This window comes from Rhynchophorus ferrugineus, unplaced genomic scaffold (genome assembly GCF_030347505.1).
Source record: "Rhynchophorus ferrugineus isolate W39M unplaced genomic scaffold, kcgeb_rfMv2 rfM9, whole genome shotgun sequence".
Classification (NCBI taxonomy): domain Eukaryota; kingdom Metazoa; phylum Arthropoda; class Insecta; order Coleoptera; family Curculionidae; genus Rhynchophorus; species Rhynchophorus ferrugineus.
Window position 1 is genome coordinate 26,204,722 of NW_027472588.1, and position 18,209 is coordinate 26,222,930.

The 18,209-nt window shown below is 35.4% G+C and overlaps 1 protein-coding gene across 1 annotated transcript in view; it reads right to left on the reverse strand.

Moving 5' to 3' along the window:
- Positions 1-18,209, reverse strand: part of vkg (Collagen alpha-1(IV) chain viking) — a 138,201-nt gene that overhangs the window by 20,141 nt on the left and 99,851 nt on the right. The window contains exons 2-11 of the mRNA XM_076413549.1: positions 12,426-12,623; positions 12,329-12,373; positions 11,289-11,370; positions 11,009-11,211; positions 10,684-10,938; positions 9,231-9,393; positions 8,924-9,169; positions 5,450-5,824; positions 3,306-3,548; positions 3,005-3,245 (exon numbers count right to left, since the gene is read on the reverse strand). Of these exons, the coding sequence (XP_076269664.1) occupies positions 3,005-3,245; positions 3,306-3,548; positions 5,450-5,824; positions 8,924-9,169; positions 9,231-9,393; positions 10,684-10,938; positions 11,009-11,211; positions 11,289-11,370; positions 12,329-12,373; positions 12,426-12,623 (2,051 nt within the window). The remainder of the gene's footprint in view (positions 1-3,004; positions 3,246-3,305; positions 3,549-5,449; positions 5,825-8,923; positions 9,170-9,230; positions 9,394-10,683; positions 10,939-11,008; positions 11,212-11,288; positions 11,371-12,328; positions 12,374-12,425; positions 12,624-18,209) is intronic.

Genomic DNA, 18,209 nt, shown 5'->3' on the forward strand with positions numbered 1-18,209 from the left:
GACAGGTACAAATTTATATTTACTGCATTTAGTGTTTTAAAAGTGAAATGTTCGTTAATCGAGTTGAAATTATTTCTGATACAACGGGTAAGTAGTATGAAAAAATAAAAGTTTTTTTCTAAAATCACTGTATTTATTGTATTTTGCTCTATATTTTAAGTAGAAGATATGGTAGTATCAAAGACATTTTTGACTAAATACCTTTAGAATTAGAACAGATGGGAACAAGCTAAAAAGCTAGTTGTTGAGTACAGTGTTATAGTTTGAGTATAGAAGGGAATGAGTGTGTATTCTTACATATTGATGTGTGTTTGATACATGTTTAAATGTTTAAATTAGGCTATGAATTAAATAAAATTAGTAGTAATATGACATATTGTATAGTTTTCGCCTTTTTTTATTGCTATTTCTAGTATTTGCACAATTTTCAAATATGTTCCGAACAATTATGTATTGAAGAATAATGCTCGAACAACTCTTGGTAAACTTAATTTTATTGTTGTTAATCATTATTTTGTATGAGAATAGTATCGAACATATTTTCTGTCGCTAGTTGTGAGACAGCTTTTCCATATTATTTGACAACTTTTGTGCTCCGAAGGGTATCAGTACGTATAAAGAATACAATAATTTTCGTAATATTTTTACATGTTGCTCAAGCTTTCGATACAATTTGGCATGAGGCTTTAAATCATAATATTAAAATACCTCTCCCTGATGAATATTCAAAAATTTTAGAGTTGTATATAACTGACCGATACTTTAGAGTGATACAACAAGATGCCTACATTGATTTGAGAAAAAAAAACAAGGTGGTGTGCTACAGGAAAGTGTATTGGGACAAATCTTTTATTTACTGCGAACTCGGGATTGGTCTACATTCTATGAAAATCTTGCTGTTATATTTGTAGATGACACTGCAATCCTAACTATTCGAGATAACAACGTTAAATTAACCGAAAAGTTACAAACCGTTATTGCCGAAATGCAATGCTGGACAGAAAAATGACATATCAAAATGAATAAAAATAAATCAATGCATATTGATTTCATTAACAAAAGAATCAAGCACAAGCTAGCATACCTATGTCAGCAACTAATTCCTTATGAAAATACAACCAAATATCTTTACATAATCCTTGATGTTAAATTCAGGTGGAAACCACATCTTGAAAAAAATTTGAAGAAGCTGAAATACAAAAAATATACTGGTTATTGGGTAGATATTCATCCCTGTCAGTATATAATAATCTTTTACTTTACAAATGGTCTTAAAACCAGTGTGGACTTATGGTGCTCAACTCTGGGGTTGTACTAGACAAGCAAATAGAAATATTATACAAATGTTACAAAATAAGGTACTGCGAGGTATTGTTGATAGTTCATGGTACGTTTGTAACGACAATTTGCATAAGAACCTGAAGTTTCTACTGTCGATAACGTTATCAACAACAATAATCAAAGACATGAACAGAGGCTCTATCAGCACTTTCCAGCTTTTACATAATAATGGTTTAGTTAGAAGATCAAAAACATTAAAACCATTTGATCTAATTCAGTGCAGTTATAAGTAAAACTCTGGATACATTAAAAACAGTACCATAGATGTCAAGCCGAAAGCGTCTTGGGTAGAATAAGTACTTTGTAATTTCAACCGTAAAAAAATAGAATTAAAGCAAATAGTTTATTAGAATTAATTTGCTATGACTAATTAATTGACTATAGCGACCCTCCAACTTTTCGATGCCATTTTTGTAGTACGATTTGTTCTTTGCTTCAAAATAGGCTTCAGGGTTTCGGTGATCACCTTGTCATTCGACGAAATTTTTTTCTCAGTGAGCATTCTTTTAAGATCTGAGAACAGGAATTAGTCGCTGATGGCCAGATATGGAGAATACGGTGGATGAGAAAGCAAATCGAAGCCCATTTCATGGATTTTTGCCATCGTTTTCACTGACTTGTGACACGGTGTATAGTCTTGGTGAAGCAGCACTTTCTTTTTCCTCAAATGCGGCTGTTTTCGGCGATTTCATCCTTCAGACGGTCCGATAATGCTATATAATAGTCGCTGTTGATGGTCTTTCCTTTTTTGAGGTAGTCAATAAAAATTATTCCATATGCATCCCAAAATACAGACGCCATAACCTTGCCAGCCGACTGTTGGGTTTTCGCATGCTTTGGAGCGGGTTCATCGTGTTCAGTCCACTCGAATGACTGTCGATTGGACTTCGAAGTGAAACGATGGAGCCATGTTTCATCCATTGTCACATATCGACGCAAAAACTCGGGTTTATTACGCTCGACCATCATAAACACTGCTCCGAATCATCAACTCGTCGTTGTTTTTGGTCAATAGGGAGCTCGCGCAGCACCCACTTTGCACAGAGCTTTCACATACCCAAATATTCGTGAATGATATGATGTACACGTTCATTTGATATTTTTAGAGTGTCTGTTATTTCACACAATTTCAATTTAGGGTCATTCAAAATTATTGTGTGGATCGGTAACAACCTCTTTCGGGCGTCCACTGCATTTACCATCTTTGGTGCTCATTTCGCCACGCTAAACTTACCGTACCAATCCTTGATGGATGATTTTCCTGAGGCAGTATTCGGAAACTCCGTATTTTTTGCCTTTAAAAAGCAATATTTTTTCAACACGCGAAATTCCTTTTTATCCATTTTTTTCACAATAACAAAAGTTGCTTCATCCAAAATGCTACAACTCACAAACTTGATCCGACAGCTCTCAAATTTATACACGCATATGGATTTGTTATAAATCATATGGATTTATTTTTAGTAGCGCTATCTATGTGTTAGGCCGGGGACTTTTCCAGGAAATTGACCTGTTATACGAGTATATTCTTTAAACATTAGCAGAAATGGGATAGTAAATTATTGTTATCGGTTATTTCACTTGAAATATACATAAGATTAATGTCTCTAGACTAGAATATCACCTGTTGTCTTCGTATAATAATCATATTGAAATATCTTACTTGCTTCCTTTTGGACCCACATCACCTACGAGAAACTCCTTAGGCAAATCATGCATATCTCCTTTATCTCCTACGAGTCCTCTTAGGCCGTCTAATCCATAGCTTCCCTCCAATCCATCGACACCATCTTCACCACGGGTTCCATTTTTACCTGTAAAACCGAAGTCGCCCATACGTCCTTTTGGGCCAATATCTCCGCGTGGTCCTTGAGGTCCGACTATTCCAATATCACCCTTATCGCCTGAAAACAAGATACCATATATCATTGACGCACTCATGGAGGTTTTGAGTAGACGGTTACCTGATTCTGGTTTCACAGTATGGCTTGGTGGTCTCAAGAGTACACCATCGCTTCCCTGAGGTCCTTGTCGCCCCGGTAATCCCGGTCGACCTTTTTCTCCATCAATACCCGGCTTTCCTCTTGGGCCGGGAAATCCTTTCATACCTGTTATACCTCTGGGCCCGGGTAGACCTTCATAACCCATTATACCAGGTCGACCAATTCTACCAGAATCGCCTCTCTCGCCTTTAAATCCCTTAGCACCTATTAAAAGGATATATATAGTATATGTATACAAAATAACAGTAAACTCACGTCATTAATATGTTTAATGTATTGCCTGCCGCAATTTGTAAATTCGTTTTAGAATCACTTATTTATATTCCTTCTCATTTTATTTTAGTTAAAAAGATACGTTATGCTGTTTGATAAGTTCGAACATGTAACCGATTCAGCCTAAAAAAATCGTTCAGTTGTCAAATGTATGCATTATTCTTCAAAACATTTGTGATGGGAGGTTATAAACCGGCAAACGTGGTTTCTTGCTTGTTTTGATAAATCTCAAATTTGCTTTTTACCACTCTAATTGAAAATTCAGAAGCCAGACAGAACAGATTGCGTCCCTGATCAGTTACTTCGAACAGAAACAAGATAATGGAGGTCCCCTATTGCGGGTAAAAATCGATAGAGAAGTATGCATTTTTACTATTAAATATTAATTTGCTGCAGTTTTATTGAAAATATTTTTAGCGTGCCACAGATGCACTAAATATTGATATGGACGCGGGTACTTAAGTATCTCAAAAAATGAAAAACATAACCTTGGATTTACCTAAAATAAATAGTCCTCATATGAATAGGGTGACAAATCAAAACCAGCTTGATGTTTGCTCTATCGAAGATCAAATATATGAAATGTGCAAAACCAGTGAGTAGTTTTTTTCAATAGAAACATTTAATACAAATATTCCAGAAGAAACTGTTTGAAAAGTATGTACAGAAAGCTTAGAGATATGCAGCTCTTTGAATGATGAATAAAATCAAGGCAGAATTATTATATTAATACTATATTTATGTATTTATGTTATACGTATTTAGATCAAACATGATTAGCAAGATGATAGTAAAAATAGTGTTAAGACCACAAAAGTTGATGGAAAAAGTAAATTTTGGAATAGCAATTGATTAGATTTTATTAAGTAGTCATAATATTTATTAATAATTCATTACAGATATCTTGTTCTTAATGCTAAAAATAGTAATGTTTAATAACACTTTCGGTTTGGACGAACTCGATCAGGCACATTGAAGAAGATATTGACTAATGATGGAATCGTGAAGAATTGTTAGATATATCCGAAACGAACAGTTTAGTTATTCACTTGAATGAAACTTTCAGAACATGGAACATGGGATATTCCAAGGCAGGGTATTGAGAGTTGGAACAACTAAAGGTGAATATGTAATTAATATAACACTAGCAAATCTTACTGTAGAATGTGAAAAATTTAGCTACACATATATATGTAAATGTCCAGAATATACATTTGCTTAAAATGTGTGAGGAGAGAAATACTAACTGTTTTGCAGATATGACAAATGCATTAGGGAGAAGACAGTAATTAAATGTAAATGTATACGGTAGTAACAGTACAAACTAAGGAGAAATACAGCGATATCAAAAATATTTTACAAGGAAATACTGTACTGAAGGAAAGAATAACTAATGGTAAAAGGTAAATATGCTCTCTAATGAAATTAAAATATATTACTAGGATGTACAATTAATAGTTAAGTGGATTAGGCCTCCAGGGGAGTATATAAAAAATGTGCCTAGAACACTAAGTCATAGGTACTGTGGAAGAAAGTTAAATGTAAATATAATAAAACATTATTTTAACTGTAATTAATTTTTGTTTAAGTAAGTATAATATATGCATTATATATACTATAATGTTAAAATAAATTATATTTGCTAATATTATTTTTGTTTAATCATTTTATTTACATTAGCATTTTATTATATGTCCATGCCAAAATGAACTAAAACTCAGTTCTTGAGCGACAACATTGCGACGTTTAGAGGTCATCAATTCAGATGATTTGAGTTCACTGTTTTATTAAACGGACTATATATAAATAAAAATTAGTTTTATGCTAAATACCTGGCGCACAATAGCCGCAATCCTCGCCACGGGGGCCCCTGTATCCCGGGACGCCATCGAGCCCGCGTGCACCGTCGTCACCCGGTTGGCCTGGTGTACCTGGAGGTCCTTGTTGGCCGCGAGGTCCTTTGATTGGTTGACCTGGACCGGGGAAACCCTTCGGCCCTCTATCGCCCGGATCGCCCCGTTCTCCGGGTCGCCCGTCCTGGCCGTCCACACCGAATAATCCAGGGGGACCTTGTGGACCGATAACTGCCATGCCTTTCAGTCCTTTTTCCCCTTCTACTCCCGCTAAGCCTGGATACCCCGGAGGCCCAGAGGATCCCGTTGGTCCTGGAAGTCCGTCGTCTCCACGTTCTCCCTTGATAGAAAGGCCTAAAATGTTTCATAACATTAGTAAAGTATACAATTCACATTATTATATTATTAAATAGCCGATAAGAAAGAGTGTAATCTATATATTAATCGGCTTAGCGACAATTTTGTCTCTTTTTTTGAAGAAAACGGGACCACCTGGAGACTTGAAATTTGGAACGGTGAAAGCTTATAGCGAGGAAGAACTTTTAGGACAAATATTTTTGTCTAAAATGTTCTACAAATAAATATATTTCAATAAAATGAAAAACGTCCAAATCAAGTAAGGGATAGTCATACCAGTCGGCATCTACACGACACCGACACCGTATTTTGTTTTTATCATTTTCATTAGTATTGTTCCCTATAGAAGACTTTGATTCCACTAATTCAATTAGTGTTACAACATAATATTTAAAGCTACTCGCTTCCCGTCAATATGCCGTTGCCGGCAATGACACGATACCGACATATCGGCGAGTGTGAAAGGGATCCATTTGTTTGCGTGCGATTTACGGGTCCCCCTAATACTAAGTAATATCATCAACGCCCTTCTGAGGCTGCAACACTTTCCATCCACATGGAAACATATATTCATTGCAGTTATCCCGTAAAAGGAGCTAAGTCATCACCTTCTGACTACAGACCGATCAGCCTACTAAGTTCCATTTCCAAACTTGCTGAATGAGCAATTCTTTATGCTCTTAATGATTTCACGAAGACAAACAATATCATTCCAGATGAGCAACTCGGGTTCCGCGCCAAACATTCAGCCGTTCCTCATGGCCATCGGTTTCCCGCAAAAATCAACTGTGCTTTTAACCGACGTGAAAGACTTGGAGCAGTCTTCTTGGACCTAACCAAAGCCTTTGACAAGACTTTTTTGGCACGAAGGCTTAGTGGCGAAATGCATCCGATTAGGTCTACCTGATAACCTAACAGCTCTTATCAAATCATTTCTGTCAGGACGATCGTTCCAGATGAAGATTAAAGATATTCTCTCTAGCCGGAAAACCATCGACGCAGGAGTTCCACAAGGCTCCCCCCTGGCACCAGCTCTATTTAATATTTTTCTTTCAGATATCCCTAGGAGACAACAAGTTGAGGTAGCTTTTTACGCAGACGACACTGCTTACTTTGTTTCTTCAAGAATAGCACCGCACATCCGAAGCAAACCCCAAAAACAACTCGATGACTGATGAGGTCCAGTGGTTACATTTCTGGAGGTTGCAGGTCAACCCACAGAAAACCCAGGCCATCTTCTTCCACAAGAAGCGTTTTGCACCGAGCATTTCGTGTCTTAAAATCGAAAACGCCGATATCCCATGGACAAAAGAAGCCACCTATCTCTCTTCTGGTCTTGTCTTCGATCGCAAATTTAGGTGGAATTCCCTCATTCAAAAGTCCCTCCATAAAGGTCAAGGTATTGTTAATTTGCTGTTCCCGCTTATCAACCGGGCCAGCAGACTTCCTCTCTCTATAAAATCTCTCCTGTACAAGATGCTGGTTCGATCAGTCGTTCTATACGGCTCCAGTGTCTATCTAAAATATGGCTCACCTAGGCAGGTCGAACGTCTTCAAGTCTTTCAAAACAAATTTCTCAGGAGAATAATCAATGCCCCCTGGTTCGTCAGGAACAATCAAATTCATAGAGAAACAGACGTCCCCAAGTTCACGATTTTACATCTGATGTTTAGTCGAGATATTTCTCCACTCCTCGTATCTCGGACAATGGATGTATTATAGAGCTGGCCGATATTTTAGGCCAATAACTCATTCGGCTCTTCGTCACCTAGTTTATAAAATCAAGCAAAGGATAGTGTTCATTAATCCTTAAATTTTCTTTGAAACAAGATTTAAGCGGAAAGTGAATTGTTAAAATATTATTAAACCAAGTTATTTAATTTTAAGCAATGTTATTTAAGAGTTAAGAATCATATCAATCACGCGGCCAAGTGGTACAAGTTCTGGCGAATGCGGATTAACCCCAGTAAAACTTAAGTTATTCGCAGAAGCTAGTTCTGCGCGTACCGCCTCCACATTGAGAAGGTTTCTATACCTTGGTTCAAGAAAGCCCCTATATCTTCGTAGAAATAGTAAACTTTCCATCCCTCTGAAGGCAACGCTCTATAAAATGCTGGTTCGATCAGTGTACCTAAGTATGACTCCGCGAGAGAGCTTTCCCATCTTTACTTTGATTCAATCATTCCATTCGTGAAGAGTTTCACCCATCACTTCTTATAGGTAGTCCAAATACGACAATTCCAGGGTCCCTATCACCTTCAAATTTCTTTTAACTCATTCATCAGCAGATTAACGAAAATGCATCTGTGCATATGCAGTTCACGTCAGACCGTACAAGCACCAATAACAATAAATAATTTTATCATTCCATATACGAAGAACCCTAAGTATCTAGGAATGAATCTTGATGTAAAGCTTCGCTGGAGGGAACATACACAAAAGAAAAGGAAAAACTGAAATTAAAATATTTGGTTAATTGGAACTGGTTAATTTGGGATTTGGAATTGGTTAATTGGAATCTATATGAACATACGGAATTCAGTTATGAGGATGTTTCCCAAAAAATAATATAAATATAATAAAAGTTTTCCAGAACGAAGTCCTGAGAAGTATTATAGGTACACCCAAATAGTACAGGACGGATTACTTACACCGAGACCTTCAGATATCGACCGCCACTCAGGAAATCAAGAGAATCGTAAGGAGACATGAGGAGAATTTTTACTTACACCAGAATAGGACACCGAACTTAAAATAACCTTGTCAAATCATTTGATTTTGTATATTGTAATGTAGTGAGGTGAAATAATAATAGAAAAACAGCAGTGTTAATATATACACGTTATGAGAGACTAACTCAAGGCCGATCGGTCCTCCTAGATATATACCTAGATTTAAGTTCACTACAGTGGCTAAAATAAATATTGTATATATGACAGGTGTTAATATTATTTTGCCCATTCCCTGTATCTGTGAACTTTGACTTTGTGAACTTAGGCCTGTACTTATTAAAACAAATGACATTATTAACAAAATTACTTGATATTGGAAACTAATCAATATATATTTACCAAAAAGTTTGGATCATTTTTTTACCTTTAATTCCGGGTAAACCAGGTCGTCCTTGAGGTCCAGGGGACCCTGGAGATCCTATGGGTCCGGACGGGCCGACCCTTCCGGGGATTCCCGCTAACCCCCGCGGACCTTGATAGCCAGGGGGACCTTGTCTGCCTATGACTCCTAATTTTCCTGTTTCGTCCAAATCTGGAATGTATGCACCTGGTGGTCCCTCTGGCCCTTGGTCCCCCGGAGGTCCTGGTTGACCATCTTCGCCACGTGGACCTATATAAATATAACAATAACAAGGTAATATTGTTAAAATTAATTATTTTTGTAGGTAAACCTTTTAATCCATCTTGACCGGTTCTCCCATCATATCCCGGGGCACCTTTATCGCCTTTTTCACCTCCCGGTCCTGCAGGACCTGGTCGTCCTTGTTTTCCCAACGGCCCATCAACGCCCTGTTCGCCTTTATATCCGGTAGCTCCTTTTCTTCCAAATACGCCCTACAATAGAGCTTATCAATAATAATTTGTCTAAAACCAAAAATAGTACAACAGCTGAAAAGTTCGCCGGTTGTTACTCTACGAATTTATTCACTTGGAGAGAGCTGCGTCTTGTCTTTTCAGATTCTGTTAATTTCTCTTATTTTGGTTCTGATTTAATGCTGTTATAGTTATTTGAAATAGTTATGTATTACTTTATATATAGGATTTGTTTACTACCATTTGTTTTTAAAACAGATTGTTGTTTTATTCTTCTAACACGATCATTTGTGGGAAACAATGTAAACAGTAATTCATCGGACCTTACCACATTCTTCCCATTATTAAGTGTTCAGGTTTTATGATCGTTACATCAGTTCTTTCGCAGATTAGCGTTGGTTTCTATTACAAAGCACAGTTGCTGGTACCTACAAGTTTGGATATAGAAACTGAGCAGTACATAGGCGACGCGTTATTTACACGGAAGTAGTTTTCAATACTATTTTGTCTATCGCCTGTAGATCTTCACTTTTATCGGCATTATAGTAATTATCCATCATCACATTTTCCATAATATTTTAATTTCTCTAATCTTTCTGGCAACAGAATGTAGAAAAAATGTTAGTTTGGTAACGATCCAATCTTCAATCCATTTTTCAGTTAAACCTTACTGCATAGTGGTAATCAAAAGATTCTATTGTTGGCGAATGAGTTGAGTGCATGAGAACACATTAAAGCCGCAACGGTGTCTCCTAAACAACTCTTGCAACGGGTAGCCGAGCATAGATAATTCCGAGTTCTTTCTTGGTAAGCAATAAAACCGCTATGTTCAAACGATTTTAAATAGATTTTTCAGTCAATTGGCGTGGTAGTCATTTTTCACCCTACTAGATCTATACCATCGTATGGAAATATCTGAAAGTAGTGGATTCAACTACGGTTAAGCTTTCTGACAATTCTTGCAATTATTTAGGATTCTGAGCTGAATTTTCGTTAAATAATTTGCAATTCCGATTTTCGTGCTACATTTATGGTGCTACAGGTCCTTAGATGTCCTTCACACAGACAGAGAAGAATTATGAAAAGTTTCTAAAAGTATTTAATTGATGTCCATGGTGTACCTCTGTGTACACTGAATGACTCAATATTACTAAATGGAAAATCAATTAGTGCGTACAACCTACTAACAGTTGCTTACATTGGTACCACGCATTTTCATCCGTCGCTTATTAAAATACAAACTAATGCTATACGACAAATAATGGCCCAACTGGGAACTTTTCAGTACTCATTTTATCTAATTCAATTTACCTGCCGTCCTTTGTCTCCTCGATAACCTTTTCGACCTCTCTGGCCTTCCTCGCCTTTCTGGCCTTTACTTCCAGGATTACCTTTCACCAAATGCAAGTTTACAGAGTATTCCGTATATTCACCAAGAGGTTCTCCACTTTCGCCCCGGTCTCCCTGGTCTCCTTGTGCACCTCTTTCACCTTTAGATCCTTCTTTTGAGCCGATATCACCAGCGTCACCAGGAGGGCCCATGACGCCTTGCTCACCAACACTGCCCTAAACATATAAAACAGAAAACATGTTTAGTAAAATTCCCATTAAGAAGGTACGTTTTTGAAGTTTTTACCATTGTTCCAGTGGGCCCTCTAGGTCCTGGATCTCCCGGATACCCCACTTCACCAGGTGGTCCAATCAAACCATCATACCCTGAATCACCCCGGTCACCCTTGATACCAATGGAATTTCCACCACCCTCACCAGGTTCACCCCGAGGACCTTGTAAACCATCGAGACCAGGTAAACCACGGCTTCCAGGATAACCTCTTATACCTGTAAAAACAGTGATATTAACACCAAACATTTCAATTCCCAAGTTAATGAAAAATCAAGGTGTAAAAAAAACTTACCATCTGGGCCATAAGCTCCGTCTGTGCCATTGCACCCATCGAGACCAGGCGGTCCTTGTTCTCCTTTTGCTCCTTTTAGACCCTATAAAATATATAAACATAAATTTGTTATATCGGAAAGTTATAATGTTGAAAATATTAACACATTAATGAAGACGCAGTGATTCTTGCTTTCGGAGACAATAGGAAGAAGCCACACGAAAATTACAACAGTCTAGTGACAATGTAAATAATCGGGCGCAAATTTGGAAAGTAAAAATTAAGCAAAGTACCAAAGTAACCTATAAAGTATAATCAGACCGCATAAGCAATAATAACATTAAATAATACTATCATTCCATGTAGGAACAACGCTAAGTATCTCGGAATGAATCTTTATGCAAAACTTCGCTGGAAGAAATATGTAAAAAAAAAACAGAAAAAATTGGAATTGAAATATAGGAAAATGTATTGGTTAATTGGTATATATAAGTTAATTACTATTATATAAACAACAAACAAAGTATTGTAGGCGCGCCCAGATACTACAGAATTGATTACTTACAATGAGATCATCAGGAAATCAAGAGAATTGCAAAAAGACATTAGGGAAGGCTCCATTCTTATGTCAAAGTCGAAGTAATACAACTCTTGAAGCATAACTTGAACAGGACACACACTCAAAATAATAAAATCATTTAATCTTGTGTAGTGTAGTGTAGTGAGATACATTTAATAGAAACAGCAGTGTTAATACAAAAATATATATCTAGATTTAAGTTATTATAAAAAGACAAGCTTTTGAAGATAACGCTAAACGTCAATTAAGACAGACTATGATTCCAGATTATTTTTCTACATTATTTTTTTGCCATTATTTAAATCACTTAAATTAGGTTCGTTAATATAAACATTTAGATAATGTGTACTATACTTGGTTTGAATTCGTTCAGATTAACGAGCGTCTGTTGTAATACTTGTATACATTTATTAATTAAGAATTTTCGAAACATAATTATTATGTTTTGCATTATGAAATACATGAAAACGTATGTACTTACCGGATTACCAGCTTCACCTTTTGGACCTCGGTCACCTTGATCGCCCTTAAAAAAATAATATTTTATTCGCTTCGAATTTTTTCTCAAAGTTACATACCCGAGGTCCTGTATAACCCATTACTCCATAGCCACCGTCTGATCCTTTTTCTCCTTTTATGCCTGTAGTTCCTATATAGCCGTCGTCACCAGGTGGTCCCATGATACCTGGTATTCCAGGAATTCCGTCAGCACCAGATCGACCTTTGAGACCCGTGCAATTGCATCTGAGTGGAAATGTGCATCCTGAACATTTCCCCTGGAATATAAAAAAAGGTTGTTAACGAAATAATCATAATGAAGAAGCAGAAACAAAATTGATATACGATTTTAGCCTTGCCATCGTCAAGTGCAATATATAGTTATTAAAAATACCCCAAAATGGCAGTGTAATAATTTAAACTGGTTTATTACGTGATATAAAATATTTTCTATATTTGGTAAACAGGTCAGTTACGATACATAAATTTATGTATTACTTTTACAAGTGTTTCAGTATTTAAGCTCTTGATATATGTATTATTTGAATGAAAATTTTAATTGAATGAAAATATTTATATATTATGAATTGAGAACTATGAATAGAAGAGGCAAAATGAAACGATGGTGACAAACATTAGGAAATACGTAAAACTATTTACAAAATTTCAGAGAACAAAAATCAGATATAACGGTATAGACATGAAAGATGAAAAAGAGAGAGATGGACGGAATATTTTTAGAAATTGCTTTTTTCAAAATAAGCAACATACAAAGAAGATACCGAATATATCAATAGGGAAATAAATTGAGAACACAGAGGATAATAAATTAGAAAATTAAAGGGTGTACTAAGAAAATTGAAGGACATAAAAGCAGTCGGTCATGATAAGATGAACTTATAATATAAACTATCAGAAAGGCTGAAAAAAATTAACCAGGCAGCTATTGAATTATTAGTGAAAATTTCTAACAGAACATGGAAAGGGAAAGAAATCCCACAAGATTTTCGAATAACACTTATTGTTTCCATGCATAAAAAAGGAGATAAAAGAGATTATTGCTCTTTTGTACGCAGCCATTAAGATATACGAGTAAATTATTCATTAATTTAAGTTAATCTTCTTAATATAATTATTATCAGGGATAATAATTATCGGTTACAAACCGGAAAACGTCGTAAACCAAAATTCTAAGTTCATGCGGCAACATTGCGAAGTGACGTCATAAATTTTGGTGACGTATATTAACAAAACTGTAGCATATTACTCAAAATAAACCGCACATCTCTATGCGCCAGAGAAAAGCCATGTAGCACTTCATTTATTTCATAGCATATAATTAGAAACAACTTATGTTCTTTTCTTTTACGTCTTTGCTTATGTCCAGTATTCTCTTTTCCTGTCTTAACCTATCCTCCATGCGCTGTAAGTGTTACCACTACTGAAGAGCACCATTTGTCTCCTTTCTATGTACTCTTCCACTGATTCAGCATTCGGGTTTTTCCTTATTTCCTTACTTCGCATACTGTTGTCTGAAGATTTTGTGGAACGTTTTGAAGATTTTTGTGGATATTTGACAACAGTGTTGATCGATATCAATTAATCGAATGTACATGTTCCGACACATCAGACAGCACTCTGTCACTTTTTAACTACAATAAAATGAGAAGGAAAAAAGCAGCTTCGAGTTTAAAACGAATTTAACTTTAATTTTAGTGAGGTGCATTGGACGTTTTATTGGAAGGATCGATCGCACAAGGTCCAAATTCATATCATACGAGAAATGGTGATAAAACGATGACCATGACCACGAGATAAGCGGAAAATCTAGAATTCAAAGCGTAAGTATATTTGTATTTTTATTATTATTTGGTTTATTTTGTGTTACATGGAGAAATGCAGTTTTGGTTATTGTATAAGTTCTGAATAAATTATATCAAACCAAAGACAACAATGTAATAAATATAGTTGTTAAGGATCTTATACAATAGCAAGAACCAAAATATGACTACAGTCTATTTCGACAAGGGAGAGAGATATATATCTAATAAACCTATCATGAGAATCTATCATGGTCAACTAGTGCACACTAATTCAAATCTTATTTGCTTAAAAAGGATTAATAAACTCGATGTTGGGACAATAAATCTTAATCGCCTTTTAGATAAATAAAGTAAAATAAATTATAACTGAAAGCACTTTTAATAAACATAATTGTTTTCAATATAGGACAACATTAACGAAAATGCGTCGATGGTAATACATCATTTAATTTTATGTCGCTAACCGATCAATTTGTCTACAAACAATGTTAATATTCATGCAATTATACTAACGTTTTATATAAGGATCCCGCAATGTGCGTTCCAGGAAGAGTTGGATAATATTATTTAGATGTATCGTCATCTGGTATTTTTAGTACTGTTATTTTGCGACTTTTTTAATTACATATTTATTACGAAGGATTCGCTTTTGTATTGGTTGCGTCATATCCTTTTGTATTTGCCATATCTTTAGTTTGTTTATGTAATAAGATATACTAATGATCGCATAGTGATCGAAATTCGACCGAAATCTATTAAATTAATTCTGTTTATCTTGTAAATTCGATCTACTGCTTTAGCTACGAAATTAGATACAGGGGTTTGCTACAATACCATGAAAACCTGCTATATACACGATATTTATTTATTAATAAAATGTTGAGCTATTATTTCATTGTAAAGCTGCTGCAATTGTTCGCAGAATAGATTCGTAAAGTGTCTGAATAGTTTTCAACGGAATGTTGTCCCAACAGGGAAGATGTTGGATGATATTCTGTTGCTTCTAAAACCAGCACTTAATCTTTTTGGCTGTATGTAGGAAGCAGGCAGATCGAATCGTAAGCTTCCTTGGGGTTCTTCATAGATAAATATGGCCGTTTGTAGGAAACAATATAAACTATGATTCATCGGGCCATGCCACATTCTTCCATTCATTAGGAGTCCAGCTTTCATGATCTTTGCACTATATTTTTCACAGTTGTAAAAGAAACTTTTTTTAAAAAATATTTTCTCGATATTTTTTTCTGTCACAACACAGACAAAGACATGTACCATTCAAGGAAATCATAAATCGTTCCGAATATCTATGGTAGTTAGAATTTCATCTCACAGTTCAATATTTTAGACCTCTTTAATTTTAGGTCATTTAAGTGTTTATTTTTAAGTTTGAAAGATTACTTTTTACGATATTTATCAACAGAAATAATTACCATGAATGGCAACATTTTTGATCTTTCTTCGGGGGTTGTATTTGTCAGATGTGATCATGTCATGGGGACGATATAAAAGTTCATTTCTAAAGACGCGACGGCCAGGGTCACCACATTCTTATTCAGTTTATTTTATTGTGTTTTGCGCCGTCCGAGTTTCGTTAAATGGTTTCTCTTTTTAATTATAATTTATTATTTATTAAATCTCCTTTTATTATGGTCTAATTATTATTTTATATTTATTAGCGTGCATTTTTCATATTCTATTAGTTTCCATTTGTTATTCTTCATTTATAAATCTCTATCTAATATTTATATTTATATCTAATACCATACTTATTATGGTGTATTCAATATGCTCTACTTATTTGTTTATTTATCCTACTATAGTTATATATTATATTCTACTTAATTCTTTAATTTCTTTGAATCGTCGTATGTTCCCCATAATTAAATTATGGCAAATATAATAATAATTATTTATTGCGAGTTGTAATAATTATTTACATCAGCAAGTACTACTAACCCTAATGACAGGATCTCGTGCACCTGCTTCCCTTGATGTCAATGCACCATTATTATTGGTGTTAATGTATAAGCATGTACGCCATGCGTTATTTTCCCTTCGTACCATACGCACATGTTATACTTCATCTTAGCATAGTTTATCATTGCTATCAGTTACCATTATTGTCTGTTTATAACGATTCATCAATTATTGACTACTATTGACGAAGATTATTACTAACCATCCTGGTTATTGCATCATTTTATTGCCGATCATTGTTGTCGTCTTTTATTGAAATTATCAATAGCATTCATTATCTGTATTTGTCGATACGTTCATTTATTGATACTGTTATTATCGATAATATTATAGCTGCCAGTATATTAAATGTCAGTACCGTTTTTTTAATTGCCTGACAATAGAAGTATGTATTCAGTACTATTTGAATTATATTTTTTATTAGGTCTACAGAATTACATCACCTCGACATCAACATTTCGCAGGCTTATTTGCATTATTTTGTAGCGACCTAGAGGCATGTCGAATTTTACATCGTGGAATAAGGGTCTACAAAATACCCAGAAATATAATTCCAGATGTTGAACACGGGCGGGGTGCCAGGAGCGCCAACTAGAACCCGATAACGAATAGCTGGCGGCAACTCCGAGACGTCTATCTGGGATGTTATTGAAGGGTATTTCGGTCATTCAGTGCTCAACCCTCGTTTGGTTTAGACGTGTCACCATCGACTGCCCAAGCCTCGTCACCAGGTAACACTGCTGCCCATCCGTTTTATTATTTGTATTTTTCACATTTTTTTATATTGCCAATAAATAACGGTCACATAATGTAAACACCACTGTTTCATTTCGTTTTACCTCCATTCCCCGAGCCACATCATTTACCCTAAAATTTTAATCTTTGTTTTATTTACTTAAGACTTTAAGTTGCTTATTATTGTATTATTAAATGTAATATTTATTTTAGTACAGTTTAACCTCCTTCCTAAAGGGTTTAACAATTGCAGCGCTGCAATGAATGTTAGCTTTATACAGCTCTCATATTTTTGTCGAAACAGTATTAGACAAATGAGTGTTAAGCTCTCCTGTCATTGTTGCGGCATTAGTTTTATGTTGTCTGGTTACAATTCAATTACTGATTGTTAGTCTCTGTCAGTTAATTTTGAGTTTCGCTCCCTATTCCTCCTCGTCGATGATGTTTTACCATGTTTATTTATGTATGTTGTCATTACCGTGAAAACTGTTTCTCGCGAAATATTAAACAAATCAGCTGATTTCGTTGAGGATGCTCTCAATATTCGATTCCCAATTTGTGTTTTTTCGAAGACTGAGAGATCACACATTTCAGTGATCGCTTGTTTTAACCATGGTAAATCAAACCGCATAATAAACTAAACATAACTTACTAAGCTTGGTATATAAACTGAGGAATACATACGCGCCCCATTTTTTATACGGCATAAAACAATTACCAATACGCAATAAAATATTGCATGGTGATTATATTATTTTACTTGTCATTAGCCTGTGTTGTTTGTTTTACTTTCCTGAAATATCTATCAACTTAAAATTAAAAAAACAAAACTGCAATATTTGATTTATATTGTGTACATTTAATTACGAAACCTGAGATTAATTAGTTTGAGATTAGTCTTAAAGTTTTACACAAGCAAAGAAGCAAGACCTAAAGATAGATTCTATCGAAACGTCGCCAAAATATTAAAGCTTCTCTTCATTCAGAATCAAACGCGAATAGAAGCCGGGAATACTACGGCCAACTTATAACACCCACAGAAAGATCAAATATAACATATATTATGAGACATTTTCCTTGTAGGCTAAATTATATGGCTCTGTGAATGGAGGTAAGACAAAATAAAACAGTGGTTGTTTACATGGTGTGAAAAAAGTGGAAAATACAAATAGATAAAAGGTATCGACGCTGGATTTACCTGATGACGAGGTTTGTGCAGTCAATAGTGACACGTCTCAACTGAACGTGTCGAGTTTGCCAGATATTCGTTATCGTGTACTAGTTGGCGCTGCTGGCACCCCGCCCGTGTTCAACATCTGGGATTATATT